The sequence below is a fragment of the Hoplias malabaricus genome, chromosome X1 (assembly GCF_029633855.1).
Source record: "Hoplias malabaricus isolate fHopMal1 chromosome X1, fHopMal1.hap1, whole genome shotgun sequence".
NCBI lineage: Eukaryota > Metazoa > Chordata > Actinopteri > Characiformes > Erythrinidae > Hoplias > Hoplias malabaricus.
Window position 1 is genome coordinate 16,900,220 of NC_089818.1, and position 23,538 is coordinate 16,923,757.

Below are 23,538 nucleotides of genomic sequence, written 5' to 3' on the forward strand. Positions count from 1 at the left end.
ACTGTCATTAAACAGAGGGACCTCTTGGTTATTACCTGTATGATTTTGGTAGAATTTCACTGTGTACTTTTCTCATAAACTCATACTGAATATTACTAACATGGATTTCTCAAAAATTACCCATAATGCCTAAACCATTCCACTGTCATTAAACAGAGGGACCTCTTGGCTATCAGCTGTATGATTTTGGTAGAATTTCACTGTGTACTTTTCTCATAAACACATACTGAATATTACCAATGTGGATTTCTCAAAAATTACCCATAATGCCTAAACCATTGTACTGTCATTAAACAGAGGGACCTCGAGGCTATTACCTGTTTGATTTTGGTAGAATTTCACTGTGTACTTTTCTCATAAACACATATTACATACGTACTGATATGGATTTCTCAAAAATTTCCCATAATGCCTAAACCATTATACTGTCATTAAACAGAGGGACCTCTTGGCTATCAGCTGTATGATTTTGGTAGAATTTCACTGTGTACTTTTCTCATAAACACATATTACATACGTACTGATATGGATTTCTCCAAATTTACCCATAATGCCTAAACCATTCCACTGCCATTAAACAAAGGGGCCTCCTGGCTATCGGCTGTATGATTTTGGTGTAATTTCACTGTGTACTTTTCTCATAAACTCATACTGAACATTTACCAATATGGATTTCTGAAAAATTACCCATAATGCCTAAACCATTCCACTGTCATTAAACAGAGGGACCTCTTGGCTATCAGCTGTATGATTTTGGTAGAATTTCACTGTGTACTTTTCTCATAAACACATACTGAATATTACCAATATGGATTTCTCAAAATTTTCCCATAATGCCTAAACCATTCTACTGTCATTAAACAGAGGGGCATCTTGTCTACCAACTGTATGATTTTGTTAAGATTTCACTGTATACTTTTCTCATAAAGTCATACTCAATATATACCGATATGGATTTCTCAAGAATTACCCATAATGCCTAAACCATTCTACTCTTATTAAACAGAGGGACCTCTTGGCTATCAGCTGTATGATTTTTACAGAATTTCACTGTATATGCTTCGCATAGATAAGAAAGATATTTTCTGAAGCCCATGGGAAAGGACCTTGTGCATTTTCATATCATATGGCAAAAGCATTTGAGTTACAGTTGTTTTTCTGTGATGCTTGGAAGGCAGACTGCACAGCTGTTTTTAAACAGAATCTGGAAATACACAGTAATTCAAGTTCTTCATAATTTTGATAATTATTAACGTTCAAGTTGTTAGGATGTTGGAGTTGGGGGCGTTAGAGGTGGTTTGGTATTGGTTGGAAACTAACCCTAGCTGTCTATGTTTTTGAACATAACCTACATGACAACCAATCAAATGAGAGCATCCATCCGCTACAGAGCAACCCAGAGTACAGCATGCCATACTTATGTAACTGTAGGGAAGAGACCACTGATGCAACAGCAGAATATATAGTGCCTTGCGAAAGTATTTGGCCCCCTTGAACTTTTCAAACTTTTGCCACATTTAAGGATTCAAACATAAATATATGAAATTTTAATTTTTCTGTGAAGAATCAACAACAAGTGGGACACAATCGTGAATAAAATAAAATATCAAATAAAAAACTGAAAAGTGGGGCATGCAATATTATTCGGCCCTCTTAATAATATTGCATATTTTATTTTATTCACGATTGTGTCCCACTTGTTGTTGATTCTTCACAGAAAAATTAAAATTTCATATATTTATGTTTGAATCCTGAAATGTGGCAAAAGTTTGAAAAGTTCAAGGGGGCCAAATACTTTCGCAAGGCACTATATATTCTGCTGTTGCATCAGTGGTCTCTTCCCTACAGTTACATAAGTATGGCATGCTGTACTCTGGGTTGCTCTGTAGCGGATGGATGCTCTCATTTGATTGGTTGTCATGTAGGTTATGTTCAAAAACATAGACAGCTAGGGTTAGTTTCCAACCAATACCAAACCACCTCTAACGCCCCCAACTCCAACATCCTAACAACTTGAACGTTAATAATTATCAAAATTATGAAGAACTTGAATTACTGTGTATTTCCAGATTCTGTTTAAAAACAGCTGTGCAGTCTGCCTTCCAAGCATCACAGAAAAACAACTGTAACTCAAATGCTTTTGCCATATGATATGAAAATGCACAAGGTCCTTTCCCATGGGCTTCAGAAAATATCTTTCTTATCTATGCGAAGCATATACAGTGAAATTCTGTAAAAATCATACAGCTGATAGCCAAGAGGTCCCTCTGTTTAATAAGAGTAGAATAGTTTAGGCATTATGGGTAATCTTTGAGAAATACATATCAGTACGTATGTAATATGTGTTTATGAGAAAAGTACACAGTGAAATTCTACCAAAATCATACAGCTGATAGCCAAGAGGTCCCTCTGTTTAATGACAGTACAATGGTTTAGGCATTATGGGTAATTTTTGAGAAATCCATATTGGAATGTATTCAGTATGAGTTTATGAGAAAAGTATACAGTGAAATTTTGCCAAAATCATACAGCTGATAGCCAAGAGGCCCCTCTGTTTAATGGCAGTGGAATGGTTTAGGCATTATGGGTAATTTTTGAGAAATCCATATTGGAATGTATTCAGTATGAGTTTATGAGAAAAGTACACAGTGAAATTTTGCCAAAATCATACAGGTAATAGCCAAGAGGTCCCTCTGTTTAATTGCAGTGGAATGGTTTAGGCATTATGGGTAATTTTTGAGAAATCCATATTGGTAATATTCAGTATGAGTTTATGAGAAAAGTACACAGTGAAATTCTACCAAAATCATACAGGTAATAACCAAGAGGTCCCTCTGTTTAATGACAGTGGAACGGTTTAGGCATTATGGGTAGTTTTTGAGAAATCCATATTGGTAGGTATTCAGTATAAATCCATGAGAATATTATACAGTGAGCTACCTCTGTTTAATGACAGTAAAATGTAATCTGTATTTCTACATGTCCACCAGGATTACTATTCAAAGCCAGTTAAGTGTTTATAGAAAAGTAAAAAAAAATACGTAAATGTATGAAATAATCAAAGCGTGTTTTGCCCCTTTAAAGAGATTTAAAACGAAATATATTCCTAATGGCTTGTTCATTTTAGCCCATTTAGTCCATTTTAGCATTGCGTGCATTTATTTAGTAAGAGACATCGCTGCTCAAACGCGTGCATTTATTTAGTAACAGAGACATCGCTGCTCAAACGCGGATTTCAGACTCTCTATCTGTCCCAAAGCGGATGTGGTGTTCTCCGCAATGAAAAACCGTAATGACGCGCCTATACGTGCATTCGGATTTGAAGTGCGGATGGCTTGACCGTCAGTTTCCAAAGTGCGGATAGCTTGACTCCAGTGCTGACTGCACGGCCCCAGTAAAAGGATGACGGCACGCAGAGAGAGGACAGCATTTTTTGTTTGCTGCCAGTGGATAATTTAAGTTCGGCGTTTTTTCCCCATTACTACAAGGACTCAAATAGACATTGAGTTTTTTACTTAACCGTCAACCCAACGTCTTTTTTTCGGAGTTAAAAATGTTTTGTTGCATGTGTTACAGGTACCGTATAACAGCACAGAAGTAACAGTTAATTCCTGAAAACAGGAGAGAAATAATGAGGCAGGGAGGCAGGTCTTAGCGTTACCGAGTTCTCTTGAGCTATGCTTTATTAAATTATTATATTTTCTTCACGTACATACATGGTCTTAATCCCTCAATTCACTTAATCTTCAAAGCGTCTTTATAGAAACAAAAAGATATTTCCAATATTCACATTGAATGCAAAAATATGAAATCGATTCTAACCACACGTTCATGTCTTTGTTCTTTTTATCACATATGCTGTGTACTATTTTAATACATTAAGTGACCATCCGGTGAATTCACCAATTATCTAAGCTCTATTTAATATACAATTATGAACTGTACTTTTAGCACTTAAATATTCAATGTTTTTCATACACTTCAGATGTATTAAGATTAGTTTAACAGTGTACTGCAAGAGATTCTCTGTACTAACATTGCTTCTGTAAAATTACACATCAAATGTTTTTTTTTATATTCTACATGAAAAACAGTTTTCCTATAAATCTCACAAAATAGCAAGAAACATATAACGTTTGGTGGGAGACTCGTGACCTATGCTAACTTCAGATTCTCTAATAAAAGAAATTTGTGGCGCCATTAGCCAGCTACACTCGGCAGAGCTTAGTTTTCTCATTCCAAAAAGAAGCGTATATTGCAACAAAATGATCTAAATGCAAGTTATTCCATGAAAAGTGCTGGCTCACAACTCAATGTGTTTTTTATGGCATCTTTAAAGAGATATTTCACATGACCAACCCGAAAACAGGAGAGAAATAATAAAGCAGGGAGGCAGATCTTAGCGTTACCGAGTTCTCTTGAGCTATGAGAGAATTTCAGTAATAGTGATGTGTCGGTCGCGAACGAACCGGTTCAAAGAGCCGGCTCTTGTAAGTGAACGATGAGAGCTGGTTCCCGTATAAGACCGAGCCATTTTTAAGGCTTGTCAATTAACCAATCAGAGAACAACAAGCAAGCTCCAACCCTCCAACTCCTCCGAGCTGAGACACTTGGTTTTCCTGAATGCCAATCTGCCTTCCCAAAAATAGTTGAAGAAAACGTTAAATCAGTTAAATGTTTGTTGACAATTGTGGTTGTTTTAATCACTACAGTTGAATGCTGCTGTTTTGCACTTTGCAGAGTATTTGTTTATTTTATTACCCAGAAATGGACGATTATTTGGGTTCCATTGGCTGTATTTCAGAGTTTACAAGTGATTTTTTTATTGTGTTTAAATAAAAATCCAGTTATTTATACAATTGAATGTGTGAGTGCAATCAGTGAGTTATTACAAGACAGCCATAAAAACAATTGGCCACTGCAACACTATTTATTATTTTTAATAATGAACAATAATATTTTGTCCATATAGCCATGTAAAAATGTAGGTAATATTGTTCTGTACCAGTGGAAATAAGTGATAAAACAAAGAGCCGTTTAGGAGCCGAAAGAGCCGACTCTTTATGAAGAGCCGAGCCAAAAGAGCCGAAATTCCCATCACTATTCAGTAACGTGCAACTCTCCATGTCACACTGCCCCCTACTGTCGCTGAGTTGGATCTACTGGCAAAACCTTCAAGCTAGAAATGCTCACATTGCTGGCCAAACATTAACATATGAATAATGAGAATATGACCGTATTCTCCCAAATTAAATACGTTCCACCCCACAATTCAGAGGAGTACAGCAAATAAAACATTATATACAAAAAAATTTAATTATTCACCAAAATGAATGTGACCACACTTTTGTCGGTGTCACACATGCTGAAATGTTATTTCATTTTTCTGCAGTTGTTCATTAATTTTATAAATGTAACACAGTATAGTTTGTTTATACATAGCACAGAGGCAAAAAAAAACCCTGTTATATGCAGTGTTATTTCATGTAAAATTTAAAAAGGATTTTGTGGCTCCCAGTGTTTTCTTTACTGTGTAAAACGAGTTCAAATGGCTCTTTGAGTGGTAAAGCTTGCCGACCCCTGTTCTAGAACCTGAACATAGTTCTCTGCATTAATGGTGCCTTTCCAGACATGCAAGCTGCCCATGCCACAAGCACTCATGCAACCCCATACCATCAGTGATGCAGGCTTCTGAACGGAGCATTGATAACAACTTGGTTTATCCTTGTCCTCTCTGGTCCGGATGACATGGCGTCCCAGTGTTCCATAAAGAACTTCAAATCGTGACTCATCTGACCACAGAACAGTCTTCCATTTTGCCACACTCCATTTTAAAAGACCCCTGGCCCAGTGCAAACGTCTGAGCTTGTGGAGCTTGCTTAGAAATGGCTTGCTCTTTGCACTGTAGAGTTTCAGCTGGCAACGGCGGATGGCACGGTGGATTGTGTTCACTGACAATGCTTTCTGGAAGTATTCCTGAACCCATTCTGTTATTTCCTTGACAGTGGCATTCCTGTTTGAGGTGCAGTGACGTTTAAGGGCCCAGAGATCACGAGCATCCAGTAGAGTTTTACGTCCTTGACCCTTATGCACAGCAATTGTTCCAGATTCTCTGAACCTTTTGATAATGTTATGCACGGTTGAAGATGATAACATAAAAGTCTTTGCTATTTTACGCTGGGTAACACCATTCTCTTATTGCTGCAGTTTCTTTCTGCGCAACAATGGTGGAATTGGTGATCCTCTTACCATCTTGGCTTCAGAGAGACACTGACACTCTGAGAAACTCTTTTTATACCCAATCATGTTGTCAATTGACCTAATAAGTGTTAATTGGTCTTCCAGCTGTTCGTTATATGCTCAGTTTCCTTTTTTCCAGCCACTTATTGCTACTTGTCCCAACTTTTTTGGGATTTGTTGACACTGTGAAATTTTGAATCAAAATATTTTTCCTTTAAAATGTTACATTTACTCAGATTAAACTTTTGATCTGTCAACTATGTTCTATTAAGAATAAAATATTGACATTTGCCATCTCCACATCATTGCATTCAGTTTTTATTCACAATTTGTTTAGTGTCCCAAATTTTTTGGTATCTGGTTTGTACATACAAAGCAGAATTTAATGCATGGCAGAACTCCTAGTAAAATCAGCATTTGCATTTAAATGACTGGTATTTTTAACCAGTCTATTCAGAGCAGGAGAGGGTCAGAAACAGGAAGAACACTTCAGTCAAATGTACTTCACTCAGAGGCAGGAAGAGTATTTGTGTCTGGAGCCTCTTACAGAAAGATGTACTTCTACTCCCTCATGAGTTCTTTAATTCTCTCTGTGTTCTTCCTCTACATCTCAGGTAAGATCAATGCTGCATCATTCCTGTGCACTGGAGGTGTGTTCTTCACTCTCTCACTGTTTTAAATACACTTTGATTAACTCACCTGCTCCATAACATTTAGGATGAGGGTGAAATGTGTTTGCTCAGTTATGACCAGTTTATTCCTCTGATATAGTTCTGAAGCAGTTCCTGAGTCGGAGTAACACTGTTGTACCATTTGACTTCTTCTCTGTTGAGTCTGAGAGTGTGAAGACTCTGAGGAATGTAGCTGTAAAAAGTGGAGGGTCTCTCACTATTCCATGTTTTTATGATGAACAATACAAATCAAACCCTAAATACTGGTGTAAGGGGTATTACTGGAGCTCCTGTGGAATAGTAGCCCGTACAAACACAAGTGGAAGAACATCAGTCACTGATTATCCGACCCAGAATATGTTTACTGTGGAACTCAACAGTCTCCAAGACTCTGACTCTGGATATTATTGGTGCGCTGTGGAAATCAAAGATGGTCCAGATGGCAGTGATTATTTGTACCTGACGGTCAGTGCAGGTAAGAAGTCTCTCTGTGTGAAGTAGAACCTGTTCACTGTAACTTAAAGCTTGTTTGATGGAGGACGTGTTTACAGCACTCATTCTCTGCCTCTTTATTCAGATCCTGCTGTGTCTGTGATAAACAGCAGAGTGAGAGGTCAGGAAGGGGGCAGTGTCAGTGTCCAGTGTCTCTACAGAACTGATTATAAGAATAAACAGAAGCAGTGGTGCAGATTTAGAGACTGGAGCTGCTTAACATCCCAGAATTCATCAGTGCAGATCAGTGATGATGGGAGAGGAGCTGTCAGTGTGGAGATGAGTGGACTGAAGAAGAGTGATGCTGGCTGGTACTGGTTCAGTGCAGGAGAAGTGGGAGTTACTGTTCACCTCACTGTCACCGAAATACCTACAAGTAAGATCACATCTATCAGAAACACTGCCCATACCCAGAGGGCAATGAATTTGGCCCAAATGTGGCCTACATCTGCAGATCCCATTCATTCATTCATTATCTGTAACTGCTTATCCAGTTTAGGGTCGCGGTGGGTCCAGAGCCTACCTGGAATCATTGGGTGCAAGGCAGGAATACACCCTGGAGGGGGCGCCAGTCCTTCACAGGGCAACACAGACACACACACACACATTCACTCACACGGATACTTTTGAGTTACCAATCCACCTACCAACGTGTGTTTTTGGCTTTACACTAGAGAGAACATTGCTGTAAAAACGTGATTTCCTTTAGTTACAAGAATATTAGTGAGGTCATGTTCTGATATTAGATTATTAGTTCTAAAAAACAAATTCCACTTTAACATATCTATTTTTTTTACCTAATTAATAAAACATTTGTGCAGGGCAGTCTTTTTGTTTGTTCGTTAGTCTTTAAATCCTGTATTTCATTCACACCACTGTACACCACTTTTTTCTTGCAGAACAACAGCTTTTTCTTCAGTAAAAATGTCCTCCTCTGCAGAAGCAACTGCTGAACATATTAACCACTCAACTAACAACAAGAGCGTGGACAACAAGTAATTATCACATCATGAGACATATTTATTAATTGTGTACTTTAGTGACTGATAAAGCAGTTTCTTTGGCATGTAACTCTTAATAATATGATATTTTTGTGTGTTAGTGACTCTTATATGCTTCATGGTGGGCCTCCTTTTCTTAATTAATAACTTACACAGGTCATGTGACTTAACTGACTGCAGCAATGGAAACTCAAAGCTTATCTGGAAACTACACAATTCCTTATTATGTAATGGGTTTATAAACACCTTTCAGCCAGTTTTATTTCTGTTCTGCCCGATCACTGGTGTATGCAGCCCTATTTATTCATTCTTTCATTGTCTGTAACCGCTTATCTAGTTCAGGGTATTCTTGGGTCTGGACCCTACATGGAAACACAGCGTAAAGCAGGAACACTTCCGCGCCAGTCCTTCACAGAATGACACACACACTGACACATTCACTCATACCTATGGACACTGTTGGGCAGCCAATCCACCTACCAATGTGTGTTTTTGGACCGTGGGAGGAAACCAGAGCAGACAGAGGACACCCACACCGACATGTGGTGAACACACCAAGCTCCTCACAGACATTCACCCGGAGTGTGGCTCGAACCCACAACTCCAGGACCCTATTTCTAAACCAAAACCAGGCCAGACCAAAATGAAGACTCTGCCCTTGCACTTCAATAAAACATACTCACTTGAACAAAAATGACTTTAGTGAGGTTTAAAGCTTTATATATTTCTCATCTTAGTGGTCAGTAGGGGAACTAAACAGTACGGTAAACCCACATGTATTTCTCATACACTGATGTAAGTACGTCATATCTGCATTACTGACAACCTTGCTCTAATTCATTGGATGTTTTAGGAGTCACCTTCAGATTCCAATTTGTATTCTCTCTCTGATCACTGTATGGTCTTTTATCAGTTTTTTACAGTTGGCCCATGATTTTGTGCTGCAACTGTATTTGTAATATGTTTTAGTTTTGTTCATTTTTCATTCCTGAATTAACACATGCTTATAATAAAAATGTTATTAATATTATTATACTAGACCAGACTTTCTTAAATAATAATGTTGAGTTTAACACATTGAGGGAAAGGTATGTCCTCTTTCACAGCCCACATTTAGGGTTTGAGCAAATAAATATGGAACAGTGCATTAAGTGTAAATATGCAGAAATGTTCCCTGTAGAGGGTGTGAATTGCATTTGAGCATTTGTCTTTGTACAAAATTGTAAATGTCAAATATTCCACCTTAGAAGGGAAGATGTGTGTCACATTTCACGTGTGCTGAAACATGTCACATGACTTGCGTGCCCCACCCCCCCAACTCACACACACACACCTATATCTGATAGTCAGAAGGCTAAGCAGAACACTTTTCAGTGACCCCCAGGATGACACTGAGTGCTTCTCTTCAAACTTTATGATTACCGGATGACTAATAAACCAAAAGATTACTCACCAGAGCCTTGGGAACGGGATTATAAAACTCTCCCAGGGGGAAGACCCCAGGACCCCCGGGCATTTTTATCACCCTCATCATCGACTGTCGATCCGCTTATCTTATCGCAAAATCGGCAGATGGCACCGGACTGCCTAATGATGACCTCTTTCAACTCGAGTTCAAACCAAAACAACAGCATGGACCAACATGCTGTCCCCCAAGTGGACGTTGGCGAAATCATATACCACCCTAATCATTTTCTCTCTCTCCCTCAAAAGAGAATTATCTTCTGTTTCTGCTGAATCTAAGCATGTATTATGCAATGTGTCATTAATGTTATCCTCTGTTATTCTCAGGTGACTGTCTACTAAGTAATCGAGTGATGTGAATTAATGTTTTAATCACGAAGAAAGATTCCTGTCTCAATTTAGAAGAATGAATTAATCTCTAACATATAGAATAGATGGTAATATACTCGATATATAGTTGATAAATATACTCCAGTATACTCATTATGTTATATTCAAGTATGTACAAAGTATTAATTCTAGGATGTTCTATTTTCGCCAAACCATAAGTGATCTTTATTTCTCTGGAACTTGAGACGGTCACGTGGACTCCCCAAACCCAGGAACCAATCAGAGGATGGCGACCTCCCAAGTGGGCGTGACCGCGCCACCTATCAAAAAGGAGTCGCTTGGCTTTTGGACTCGCTCGTTTTTTTCTTCTGATACTCTCTCGGTTTTTTTCTGACACCCTCTCTCTGCTTTTTCTTCTATGCTGATGGAGCTGACTCTCCCAAAAGACACTTAAAAGGACCGATCTTCATGCGAACTAACAGGGGATGCCTTGTGTCAGTTAGCATTGCAATACAGAAGTTAAAAAAGTATCAAGGTCGATTAACTGTCAGTAACTTTCAACTTTTAATTTGTGTTTGTTGTTTTTGTAGCCCAATCAAAGTTTAATTTTATGACTGAACAAAGCAGGTGAAACTTATTTTGGCCAGAATAAGAGCCACCGCTGAAATTAGTTGGAAATTAGGAGGACATCGCTTCTGAGGATCGGAGGAAACAGCACCGTCTAAGGACACCGAAAGTGTCTGACTCATCTGGGAGGGAATCTCCTCCCTAATAAGCCTACCTTCATCTGTGACAAGTCAAGACCCGGAAGAATGGAGATTAAAAATCTGCTGGACCCATCGGCTTGGTAATAATAACAACAAGAGTAAGCAAGTAAATTCCTCATTTTCGGAAGCTGATGCCGAATTAAGTCATTAATTAAATCATTTAGCATTTAGCACCTAGTATTCACAAGTCATATAGCCTAGCCAAATATTAAATTTGAACTGGTTTCACCTGCATTGATTCCATGAGATTTTTATGATTTTCCTATGTTTATCAACTTATTATCATTCCTCTTAATAAAGTATTTCCATTATTTGAAATAATATAGTGTATGGAGTTTATTCCTAAGAGTCTGAAAATGCTGAGAACTCACCCCTAGCGTTGACAGTATTTCAATCTCTGATAAATTATAAATATTGTTGTCATCTAAATTCAATAATAATAATAATAATAAAAATAATTATAAGTGATAATCACCATTAAACATAACTAACTCAAATACTGTTACTATGCTACAGCGTGAATGCAGGTCATTTTTACAGTGCACAATTAATAATAATTTTTTTTTTTTTTCACACACGCAGTCTGTGGAATGCAGGGTCCTGTCCCAGGAAATCCTTATCAAAGGGGGAGAGTCTTTTCATTCAGAACCTTTCATTCAGGACACGTTCCTGTGACCCCCTCCGTCGTCTTCAGAAATGGAAAGACAACAAACCCAGTTTATGATGCTCTTAGGCAAAAAAGATCAAACAAAGTGGTGAAGACTATGATTAACCATCCAGCTTTATGGCCTTGGCGCCTAAGTGGCTCGGTGGTTATCTCTTGTAGAAATCAACAGATGGCTAACAGGATTGACCTCGGTCTGAGCTCCTGTTAACCCACCTGCACAGGACGAACGGCATGGACCAACAGCGACCCCAAGTGGACGTTTGCGAAATCATGTTTCGCCCTGCTGCCTTCTAAATGCATACCGAACGCAACGAGTGTTTATGAACATGTTTTATGCAAATATGTATTAATATCACCCCCAGGTTATTCTCAGGTGAACGTCTACCAACCAATGAAGTGATGTGTATTACTGTTTCAATCATGAAAGAAAGTTTCTGTCTCTGATTAAGAAAACGAATTAGTATCTTCTAGCATAATATTGTAGTGGGATGTAATCGTAAAAAATACCCAAGATATATATACGTAGATGTTTGATATTAATAATCCAGGACACTCATTGTGCTATACCACAAATATGTATAAGTAATTTTTGTGTATACGTGAATCTTTTCTCTCTCTCTGAAACGTGAAACAAGTCACGTGAGCCTCAGACCCAGGATCCAATTAAAGGAAGGATATCTCCCAATTGGGCATGACCGCGCCACCTTTGAAAAGAGAGTGCCCGGCTCACGTCGCACTCTCTAGCTTCCGCCCTTCGCTCTCTCGCTTCCTCTTCTCGCCCTTCTAGCTCTTCTCAGAGCTCTTCTGCCGCCCTAAAGCGACCTCTTCACGTTGCGCTCACTCTCTTCAAGTGCAACGCTCTTCATTCTTCCTTACGCCGACGAAACGACTCATCAAAGACTCTAAGAAGGACCGCACTCAGCTCCAAGGGACGCCTTGTGCCAGTTAGCAGTGTGAGACAGAAACTACAACGTAACGTCGAGTAACTCTAAGTAATCTTTGTGTAATCGTGTTTATGTTTGATCGTTAAGTTTAATCTCACGACTGATCAAAGCAGTTGAAACTTATTCGTGGCCAGAGTAAGAAACACCGCCGAGATAGAAGGAAATCGTAAAATAAGTATAAGCCTATTGACTCGATTTTCAGTTCTGGAGACTGAAAGAACCAGCGAAAACTTCTCGTCCAAAGCTTCCATATGGTTTAAACCTCCCACTCAGGACAGTGAGCCAGAGGGAATCCTTTCGTCTACGTCACCACGCTCTGAGTACGCCCGTGAGTGACTAACTCCACACTGACCCAGCCTGAAAACTTCCACGGAAGAACTGCGGGACTCCTCTTTTCCATAACCTCACAGAGCCTCTGTACCCGTCGAGTGGTTGAGATTGACGAAAAGTAAGCTAAAACTACGCACTTCCAGAGCTGAAAATTGAATTAAATCTCTTGATAAATTTATACGTTAAATAAATCTCAGTTAGCAACACATTAGTCACAAGTCATATCGCCTAGCTTATCTTTAAATTCGAATCGGCTTCACCTGCATTGATGCCGTGAGATTTTGAGATTATGCTATGTTAAGTAAATATTCTTTTTTCCTAATAAAATATTTCCAATATTTGAAATAACAGTGTGTGGAGTCTGTTCATTAAAAGTCTGAAAATCCTGAAGAACTCACGTAGCAATGCCGGGAATTCCCTCTCTAACTACTTGTTAATGTTTTTGTCATTTAAGTCAATCATAACAATAACAATTATTATCATTAGTCAAAACGTCAGTAATCAGAAGAGTTTGAATAAGGTCAAACGCTACAAACACAATATATAAATATATATAATATATATTTATATATATATTACAGTGTATACACAACATACACTACAAAATCATAGATTTACCTTACAAATATGTTTGTTAAATTGGATTTAACCACGTTGTAATGAGTCATTCTTATATTAATGGATGAAAAAAAAGGATGTTCCACAAACTGAGCTGAAAGTGATCATAGGAGATTGCAGTAACCCTGAGCTGAGCCGGTGGTCTTGATTATAGCTGTTCTAAAGCATAAACAGATCAGTAATTTATGCCAAAGACAGGAGATTATGAAGCAGTTGAGTAGTTTACAAAATCTCCCATTTTTTAAAAATCTTGACAGCTCTATTATCACAGCGTGTGTGGAATCATTTGTGTGCCACACAGAAGCACTCTGACGCCCTGAAACAGAAAACACACCAGGGATAATAAAGTAGTGAACCAGCATTCATATCAGACTTACATCAGTTTAAAATTATAAACTCTATAATGTTATGAAAGTCTGATCTCTTCAATAATTAAGGAACCAGTGAAGAATATGGGCTTATTTTAATAAATATTAGCATGTTTCAGAACATATAAATGTGCTGTAAAGTAATAACAAACCCTCGTACTTACACATTGACACCAGAACATGTGTCTGATGCTGTCAGAAGAGTCGAGAAATCAAAACAAGTCAAAATGCATTCTACTGTTTTTAAAACACAAACAATATTTATTAATATTTATATAGATATTATAATATTTATTACAGGTTCAGGTTTTGTTGATCAAAGAAAATTGTTTGTGATCGTACCTAGAGTGTCCATCATTCTCTCAGTTTGTTTGCAACTGAAAGATATATTTTTAGCTGCTTCTGTTAACATAAGAAATCAGAGTAACCCTTTACCAAGGAGGAAACAGGACGCTTACATATCATGAGGAGCTGAAATATACCTCAATAAACATATATAAAGTTTTATCACAATTGGCCTCGACTGTCACAGCAGCTGCTAATATCCAGTTGAATGTTAATATTTAAGATAATTTTTAGATTTCTTTCCAGCATTAAGTTATAACATTGCACTTTGTGGAGTGGAGTGGAGGTGTCTTATAAGCAAAACTGAATACATAACAGTGTTATAAAATATGATACAAGATACAGCTGTTAGAGTTGAACAAGGACACAGTGTCACTGATGTAAACACTGCTCTCTCAAAGCACTAAAATCTACATGAGTTCTAACAGTGTCAGTGGTGTCCAGATTTTTAGACTCATTGTGAAAGAAAGCATTAACAAACATGTTTAATAAATCAATATTGGACTCAGGTATGAAATACAGAAGAAATGTGTTATTATTCAATTGTATTACAACAACAGATCAATTCTACTGCCATGTTTCTGTTCGTAAATGTTGTAGAAGGTCAGGGTTAGTGCCAGTTTATTTAACTGGTTTATTTCTAACATGCTTTGTGATCATACCCAATGTGGTCTCACTGATGCTGGGTTTCTCAGACGTTCCTGGATGTGAGTTCAGAGACTGTTGTTGCTGTTGAAAAGAAATAAACTGGTGCCAGTAACACAGTTACAGCAGGACGGTCAACAGATATTTTCTGATAGATGTGATCTTACTTGTAGGCCTTTCGGTGACTGAGGTGAACAGTAACTCCCACTTCTCCTGCACTGAACCAGTACCAGCCAGCATCACTCTTCTTCAGTCCACTCATCTCCACACTGACACTGACTGAGCGCCAGTCTCTAAATATGCACCACTGCTTCTGTTTATTCTTATAATCAGTTCTGTAGAGACACTGGACACTGACACTGCCCCCTTCCTGACCACTCACTCTGCTGTTTATCACAGACACAGCAGGATCTGAATAAAGAGGCAGAGAATGAGTGCTGTAAACACGTCCTCCATCAAACAAGTTTTAAGTTACAGTGAACAGGTCCTATTTCATGCAGAGAGACTTCTTACCTGCACTGACCGTCAGGTACAAATAATCACCATCATCTGGGTTCACATCCCCTTCAATTTCCACAGCGCACCAATAATATCCAGAGTCAGAGTCTTGGAGACTGTTGAGTTCCACAGTAAACATATTCTGGGTCAGATAATCAGTGACTGATGTTCTTCCTCTTGTTTGTACGGGCTACTATTTCACAGGAGCTCCCCTGAGACCCCTTACACCAGGGTTTGATTTGTATTGTTCATCATAAAAACATTCAATGGTGAGAGATCCTCCACTTTTTACAGCTACATTCCTCAGTGTCTTCACACTCTCAGACTCTACAGAGAAGAAGTCAAATGGTACAACAGCGTTACTCCGACGCAGGAACTGTTTCAGAACTATATCAGAGGAATAAACTGGTCATAACTGAGCAAACACATTTCACCCTCGTCCTAAATGTTATTTTTCAGTATCCACTGACAGACACAAATACTCTTCCTGCTTGTAAGTGAATCAGCTACACTTCAGAGCTCTTTCTGTTTTCAGCTCTTGCAGGATACTGACTGTGGATTAATGCAGAGTTCTACACTAAATCTGAAGAATGGATGAAAGGATGGATCAGTTTAAACACTCATAGGCACAATGTCACAACACTGTAATAATGGGGTAAGGAAGGGTCACCATTTAGCATATAGTAGGGTAACATTGTTGCCTTTGATACAGAAGACCGAGGTTCAATTCTCAACTTTTGAGGAACACCATGTCATTGAGGAACACTGTATTAGCCAACATTTGTAACTTCTTGAACTTCCTTAACTCCAAACATAACTGCATTACAGCTGCAACCATTCCAACAGAGGGCAGCAACAGCATTGTGGTAGATCACACACACGCTTTTCAACCTACTGCCGTCTGGAAAAAGGTATCGAAGCATTTGAGACCTCACATCCAGACTCCGTAACAGCTTCTTCCCACATGCTAACAGACTCCTGAACATCTAGAGTCTGAGACTGGACTGAAGAAGCACACACACACACACACATACACACACACACACACACAAACTTCACAAAACACTGGTTTGATGGACTGAAAATGATATACTGAAAATGAGTGTACTGTTTACACATATCATGTTTACATCATGGTTACATCCAGTTACCGTTTACAGCACAAATACACTTTGCAGTGTCTCTCTCCCTCAGCCCCCCCTATTTATGGTTTTTGTATTGTCTTGTATTATCGTGTTGTATTGTATGTATTTTGAATTGGTATTTTTCTTAGCCATGTCTTTTGCACTTTAATGTGTGTGCACTGTTTTCTGTTTTATGTATGCACTAGCTTTGCACTAGTTGCACTTTAATGTTGTGTATTTCGTTTCACTGTGTACTGTAAACACTGTATACTGCTGAAATGACAATAAACATCTTGAACTTGAATAGTCTATAATTTGTTCATCAGCATAATGAATAGGGTGATTGGTTCAGCTGCTGCATTTTGGACAAATGCCTGTTTTCTGCAGGCACCTGGATGGACTTGTGTTTTTAAATCAGGTAAAGCAGTCTCCTACAGCAGTGCAGTTCAAAGTCAAGTCGAGCACATCTCAGAAACAAGTTCAGTGTTCAGTTCATAAACAAATATATATGTATTTACGTTTTATTACCTTTCTCCCCACCATGTTGTTCAGAGAGCTACAAACAAAACTGTTCATCTTGATTGGTCCTTGCATGCGGTTCATGGAGCTTTGAATAATATGTCTCTGCTGAGCCTGGGTCTTTGCAGCTCTCGGGTGTACAGGTGCCCAGAAGGCGGTCCTGACCACACTTTAGAATACTGGGACACCTTAAGGTCAGTGGCGGATGCTGGTCTTTCAAGGAGGGGAAGCTCAATTTTGGCCTACATCATAAAATGTGTCGGTTTATTTATACGTAAATTCTACCCTCTGTTCCTTTTTAAGAAAATGATCTGTGACCCTGTCGTACCAACAAGGCGTCTTTTCCAGGGACTTGACTAGTGTCCTCTCAATGGCCAGCAGAGCTAGGCTGCTTAAACAGCCTTGGTCCATGTGAAGTGTGTCCACCTGTGAGTGATTTGTGACGGTGGAGGGGCTCAGCAGCACCCGCTGGACAGAAACTGCGATAGAAGTCAGAAAGAGTGATAGAAGTCAGTCTCCAAACACAAGCAGCTACAAAAAAACCCACCAAAAACAGAAGCTCGATTTGTCGCTAGTTGTTTTTAACAAAGAAAATGCCGCTAAGAGGTTTAAGAAAATCTCCGGTTCAACTCAGAACAGAATGAAAATTTAATGCTCCCACGGATCTTTACACCAAAGGATCACTGATTCGCTCATTTCGCTGCCAATCAAAATGGGATTCAGCCTCAGACTGATCATCCAATCATCATGCAGAAGCTGAGCATCCGGGCCAGCCGAGGCCAGCCCACTGCCCCATAGACTCCCAGAGATGCTAAGCGTCTGATGGGCGGGACGAAGCCCAGCATTTTTCCAATGACTCGTCTCGTTTCGCTGCAGGAATGATTGAGAGGAAAGCCGCGTCTTTACCAGTGATAAGAAGCTGATTCTGAACAAAAGTTGAGCACGTTGTAGTGCATATTTATTCAATGACATGCACACACAACAGTATATATTTGATCACTTATTTTTTGACATTTTAGGGCATTTTAAGCTGAGCTTCCCTTGCAGTCTTAGAGCAATCGCTTCTGCTTGAGGTTCTCAGGGACATGGCCTGATATGTACTGCCAGATCAAAAGTTCTCAAGTTTATAGTGCCGCAGCAGTAATGTAATAAGGCAAACAAAGTTCAACAGAGTACAACCTTACAGATGTAGTCTCAAAGTGTTAGTCTTTCCTAAGGACTCATATTGGTGTAGCATTTTATTACTGCTCTAGCTGGAAACTTAAAATGGAGTCTTATATATGGAGTGTTTAATCAGCCTGTAAATGATGATCCCTGTGATTTTGGGCTAAGAATCTACTTTAATGTAACAGGTGATGACATCCAAACTTTGTATACTGAAATGAAACAATAACACTTATTTTACTGGGCTTATTCTCACTTCTGCACAGCCATAAGCTTCCCATTTTCTAGTTTTCTAGTTTTAAAGTGTCCGTAGGTGTGAATGAATGTGTGAGTGTATGTGGCCCTGTGAAGGACTGGCACCCCCTCCAGGGTGTGTTCCTGCCTTGTGCCCAGTGATTCCAGGTAGGCTCCGGACCAACCACAACCCTGAACTGGATTAAGCGGTTACAGACAATAAATTAATGAAGTACTCTTAATAAAATGTCATCTTCTCATTTGAAGTAAAATTAATAAATAAACCAATGCTTTTAAAAATGTGCATATTAAAATAAAATGCCTAATGACTTGTAGTTGTGGTTGACTTTACTGCTTTTCCCTACAGGCTTCACAGTGTCGTCAACCCTCATCCACTCATAACCAGCAAACTGATCATCTTTTTTTGCTAAAGAGCAGAACTTTATCTGTAAACAGACTCCATTCAGGTAATATTTCTTGTTTTACCACAAACAATACTGTCAAAAAGCATTTATCTCTTTTAATAGTTGTGGACTACTTTTATTGGCCCCAGGACAGCAGCGTCTGGAGCTTTTTTTGGGCTTTGAGCTTTGCATTCAGAGGAAAATCAGATGCAGGTTCCACCTGTTCACTGCAGGTTTTATCTCCAATATGACCCACATATGACAGTGGGTGGTTGACAGTAATATGACAGTGTATTTATAATTAAGTCTAGCTTATCATGTCCATTAAGAGAGAACAAAGTTGACCATGTAGAGGAACAGAGTGGGCTGCCTTTAGACAACAGGTCTTGAGCCAAATTCAAAAGTGGCTGACTAGTTGTCACATTTGGTGTTCTGTTCTGCCCCTGTTCTGTCCATCTCTTGTTTCATTCCTGTTTTTGTCACATCATTTCTCCCGAATTTTGCTTTCCTTGTTCGTGTGGCTTTGTGGTTTGTACGTTCACCTCAGCCCTGAGATGGTTTCAAGTTCCATCTGGGTGGAGTTTCCTCTCCCTGTGTCTGCATGGGCTTCCTCTGGGGTCTCCAGTTTCCAAAGACAGTCCAAAAATATAGAGGTTAGGTTAATTGACTTAAGAACTGTCTTTGTGTGGGTTTGTGTGGATGAGTGTGTATGTGAATAAATGTCTGCATGTGTGTGAATGAATGTGTGTATGCCCAGATATGGATTGGCTCTCTATCCTGGGTGAAACTCTAGTGCCCAATGCAGTTCTCCAGGTGGATGGTCGTTTTTGGTTGAGGATATGCTGTGTACATTTGGTTGCTGCTACTCACCAGTGTGTGTGTTTGTGTGTGGATTAAATGTTTAATAGAATTGTGTTCTGTGCTGTGTTAATTGTAAAGTGGCTTTGGGTTTCTAGAAAGGTGCTATATAAGTGTAACAATCTATTCAGAGCAGGAGAGGGTTAGAAACAGGAAGAACATTTCAGTCAAATGTACTTAACTCAGAGGCAGGAAGAGTATTTGTCTCTGGAGCCTCTTACAGAAAGATGCACTTCTACTCCCTCATGAGTTCTTTAATTCTCTCTGTGTTCTTCCTCTATATCTCAGGTAAGATCAATGCTGCATCATTCTTGTGCACTGGAGGTGTGTTCTTCACTCTCTCACTGCTTTAAATACACTTTGATTAACTCACCTGCTCCAGGGTGCAGAGTGGATACTGAATAATAACATTTAGGACGAGGGTGAAATGTGTTTGCTCAGTTATGACCAGTTTATTCCTCTGATATAGTTCTGAAGCAGTTCCTGAGTCGGAGTAAGACTGTTGTACCATTTGACTTCTTCTCTGTAGGGTCTGAGAGTGTGAAGACACTGAGGAATGTAGCTGTAAAAAGAGGAGGATCTCTCACTATTCCATGTTTTTATGATGAACAATACAGATCAAACCCTAAATACTGGTGTAAGGGGTATTACTGGAGCTCCTGTGGAATAGTAGCCCGTACAAACCCAAGTGGAAGAACATCAGTCACTGATTATTCAACCCAGAATATGTTTACTGTGGAACTCAACATTCTCCAAGACTCTGACTCTGGATATTATTGGTGCGCTGTGGAAATTGGAGATAAATGGACAGTAGATGACAGTGATTATTTGTACCTGACGGTCAGTGCAGGTAAGAAGTCTCTCTGTGTGAAGTAGAACCTGTTCACTGTGACTTAAAACTTGTTTGTTGGAGGACGTGTTTACAGCACTCATTCTGCCTTTTATTCAGATCCTGCTGTGTCTGTGAACAACAGCAGAGTGAGTGGTCAGGAAGGGGGCAGTGTCAGTGTCCAGTGTCTCTACAGAACTGATTATAAGAATAAACAGAAGCAGTGGTGCAGATTTAGAGACTGGAGTTGCTTAACATCCCAGAATTCATCAGTGCAGATCAGTGATGATGGGAGAGGAGCGGTCAGTGTGGAGATGAGTGGACTGAAGAAGAGTGATGCTGGCTGGTACTGGTTCAGTGCAGGAGAAGTGGGAGTTACTGTTCACCTCACTGTCACTGAAAGACCTACAAGTAAGATCACATTCATCAGAAACACTGCTCATATCTGCTGACCGTCCTGCTGTAACTGTGCCACTAACATCAGTTTATTTCGCATTTTCAACAGCAACAAAAGCAGTGACTACAACTTCCTCAACTGAGAAAACCAGCATCAGTGAGACCACATCAGGTTTGACCAGAAACCATGTTTGAATTGATCAAATTAAATGAATTAACAGAAAAAATGAATGTTTGTCTTTTTAGATTCCACAAGTCTGAGCAGAAATTCAGGGTCAAAAACAGCTAATCAGTAAGCACTGAAGTTCTACTACAGCTACACTTTCATACCTTAGTATAGCATGCTTTGCCCCTTGCTATTTGCAGAAAAGCAACTCTAAGTTCTACAAAAATACATCTGAGAATGTACAAGGTCCAACCAAGTGTGAGATGAAGCATGATAAATATGAATATGCAAAACACTCCCCTTATTTTCTCACTGTCCAGTTAAAAAAAATACAATGATCTCCCCGTGAAAGGCAGCTGCTGTGTTCAAATGATGTAATTAAATAAAAATCCGCAAAATGGAGATATGGACCGTAAGGATTTTGTAGTGTATACTCTCACAAGCCAAAGACACATTACTAGATAAAAATGCAATGTGTTCACTTCTAGTTCAGTGAGTACAGAAAATACAAGCAACTCTAAGTTATATTTTGTACATCTAAACTTTGTAGACCACTTCTCATCCAGTGTTTCTCCTGAAATCATGTTTTTGTTGTTGTTTGTTTGTTTTAAAAAGGTGTTTGTTTTCTGGGAAACTTTTACAACTAAAATAAAATTGCTCTGCATCAAGCTTTTTTTTGTCTAGGGCCATTTTTGTTGTTATCTTTTAAAAATTAATTTTAACAATTTCACTTTCACATCTCAGAATATCACTGCTTCCTCTTGCTACTTGCAGAACAGATCCTGTTTCTACAGTAAAAGAGGACTCTGAGCAGGTCAACAACTCAAGTGGCAATGCAACAAAGCAAGACAAGTAAATAGAAAAAAAGCACATTCCTATTGTTGTTCAGATTCTGGAGAAACCAAAAGATTTATTATAGGTACAATTATATGTGTGTGGGGGGGGGGTGCGTGGGGTGGCGGGGCGGAGTGCTTCATGGTGTCTTCCTTTTGTTTAATTAATGGTTTTGTTGAATTATTTGCAAAAAAACATGTGCCTACATTCACTGCAGCAATGAAAATGCCAAACTTATCTGGATTCTACTGGCTGCAGGCCTCAGTCTGCTGCTCCTCTTGGTCTGGGTTATGACCTTCATATTGAGGAAAAGGTCTGGTAAGTGTTAGTCTGACATTTCCTTAAAGGCTTTTCAATCTCATTTACACTGATTTACACTTACCTCTCTGTATAATGTGCTCCACTCACTCTCTCACGTCTCTCTCTCTAACAGAGACCAGAGAGAGGAGTAGTAACTCTACAGATCAAACTGTAAGTGCTGTGACTGATGGGTGGCTTCATGTTGTGTAGAAATTGTATCCCAGACTGGGATTAAGCCTAGCCCTGGACTACATATTAAAGAGGATATACTCAAATACTAAACTTAATCCCTGAGAAACCAGCCCAGAGTGCAGTAGGTAGTATTGTGTAGACACCGGATTTTATTATCTGTGTTTTGTGTGTGTGTGTGTGTGTGTGTGTGTGTGTGTGTACGTGTGCTTGTATCAGGAACCAACACCTGAAGATGCCACACCATACAGCACTGTGATTAAAAATAAGAAAAAGGTAAGACTTCCTTATTCACATTCACCTACGCATCATTGGCACCAAAGATTATTATGAAAATGATTTACCCTCTCCATAAGTCTCGTGTTCTTTCTCTGAAAATTAGTACATGTGAAAAACTTTGTTTCCATATATTCTCCTTAATCATATGTAATTGTTAAATCAACAAAACATTTGATTTTTAACAAGGTCTTACTGCCCAGATAAATAGATACATTGTGTATCTTGTTTTCTCAGGTGCCTAAAATGTGTGCACAGTACTATAAACATAAAAAACTATTTCATTACTGAAACCAGACTAACTTATCCTGAGTATATAATATCCACAGCTTTCATCAGAAGTGGCTGTGGAAACTGATGCGATCTACATCAATTTAGCCACAGATGCCACAAATACACTTGTAAGTGAACTCTTGAACACAAGCTGTTGTCAGTCACACCTCCTTTTTACCCAAAGGAAGTACCGTTGACATCACATAGCTGAAAGTAGTGCTTTTGAGGTTCCTCAGCCTTTAGTTTACGTGCTGCAGGAGCTGAGACCCTCCTTTATTTCTAAAATTGTCCCATTTTACAGCTCTCACCAGCTGCTGGAAATGATGCAGAGATCTACAGCAACATGTTTTGCTAATAATCTGTGAGTCACAATACACCATTCTTTATTATTTGTAACACTTTTATGCATTCTGCTCATTGTTTCTGTTTTGTCTGTGTTCATTCCAGATGCATTCAGAAAACCACAATATAACCATTTGTTAATAGCCATGAAATATGTTCAATAACAACGCTGTCACATGTTACCAACATCTTAGTGTTTTTAACATTATAAAGTCAAATGTATTAAATATGATACATGATCTTTAGAGGT

General features: G+C 38.9%; 1 protein-coding gene across 1 annotated transcript in view; it reads left to right on the top strand.

Annotated features, from left to right (window-relative positions):
- LOC136675461 (polymeric immunoglobulin receptor-like) overlaps positions 1-15,165 on the top strand; it is a 31,942-nt gene extending 16,777 nt beyond the window's left edge. Inside the window, exons 10-14 of the mRNA XM_066652014.1 lie at positions 7,074-7,386; positions 7,489-7,820; positions 12,420-12,576; positions 12,779-12,904; positions 15,056-15,165. Of these exons, the coding sequence (XP_066508111.1) occupies positions 7,074-7,386; positions 7,489-7,820; positions 12,420-12,576; positions 12,779-12,904; positions 15,056-15,165 (1,038 nt within the window). The remainder of the gene's footprint in view (positions 1-7,073; positions 7,387-7,488; positions 7,821-12,419; positions 12,577-12,778; positions 12,905-15,055) is intronic.
- The last annotated feature ends 8,373 nt before the right edge of the window (positions 15,166-23,538 follow it).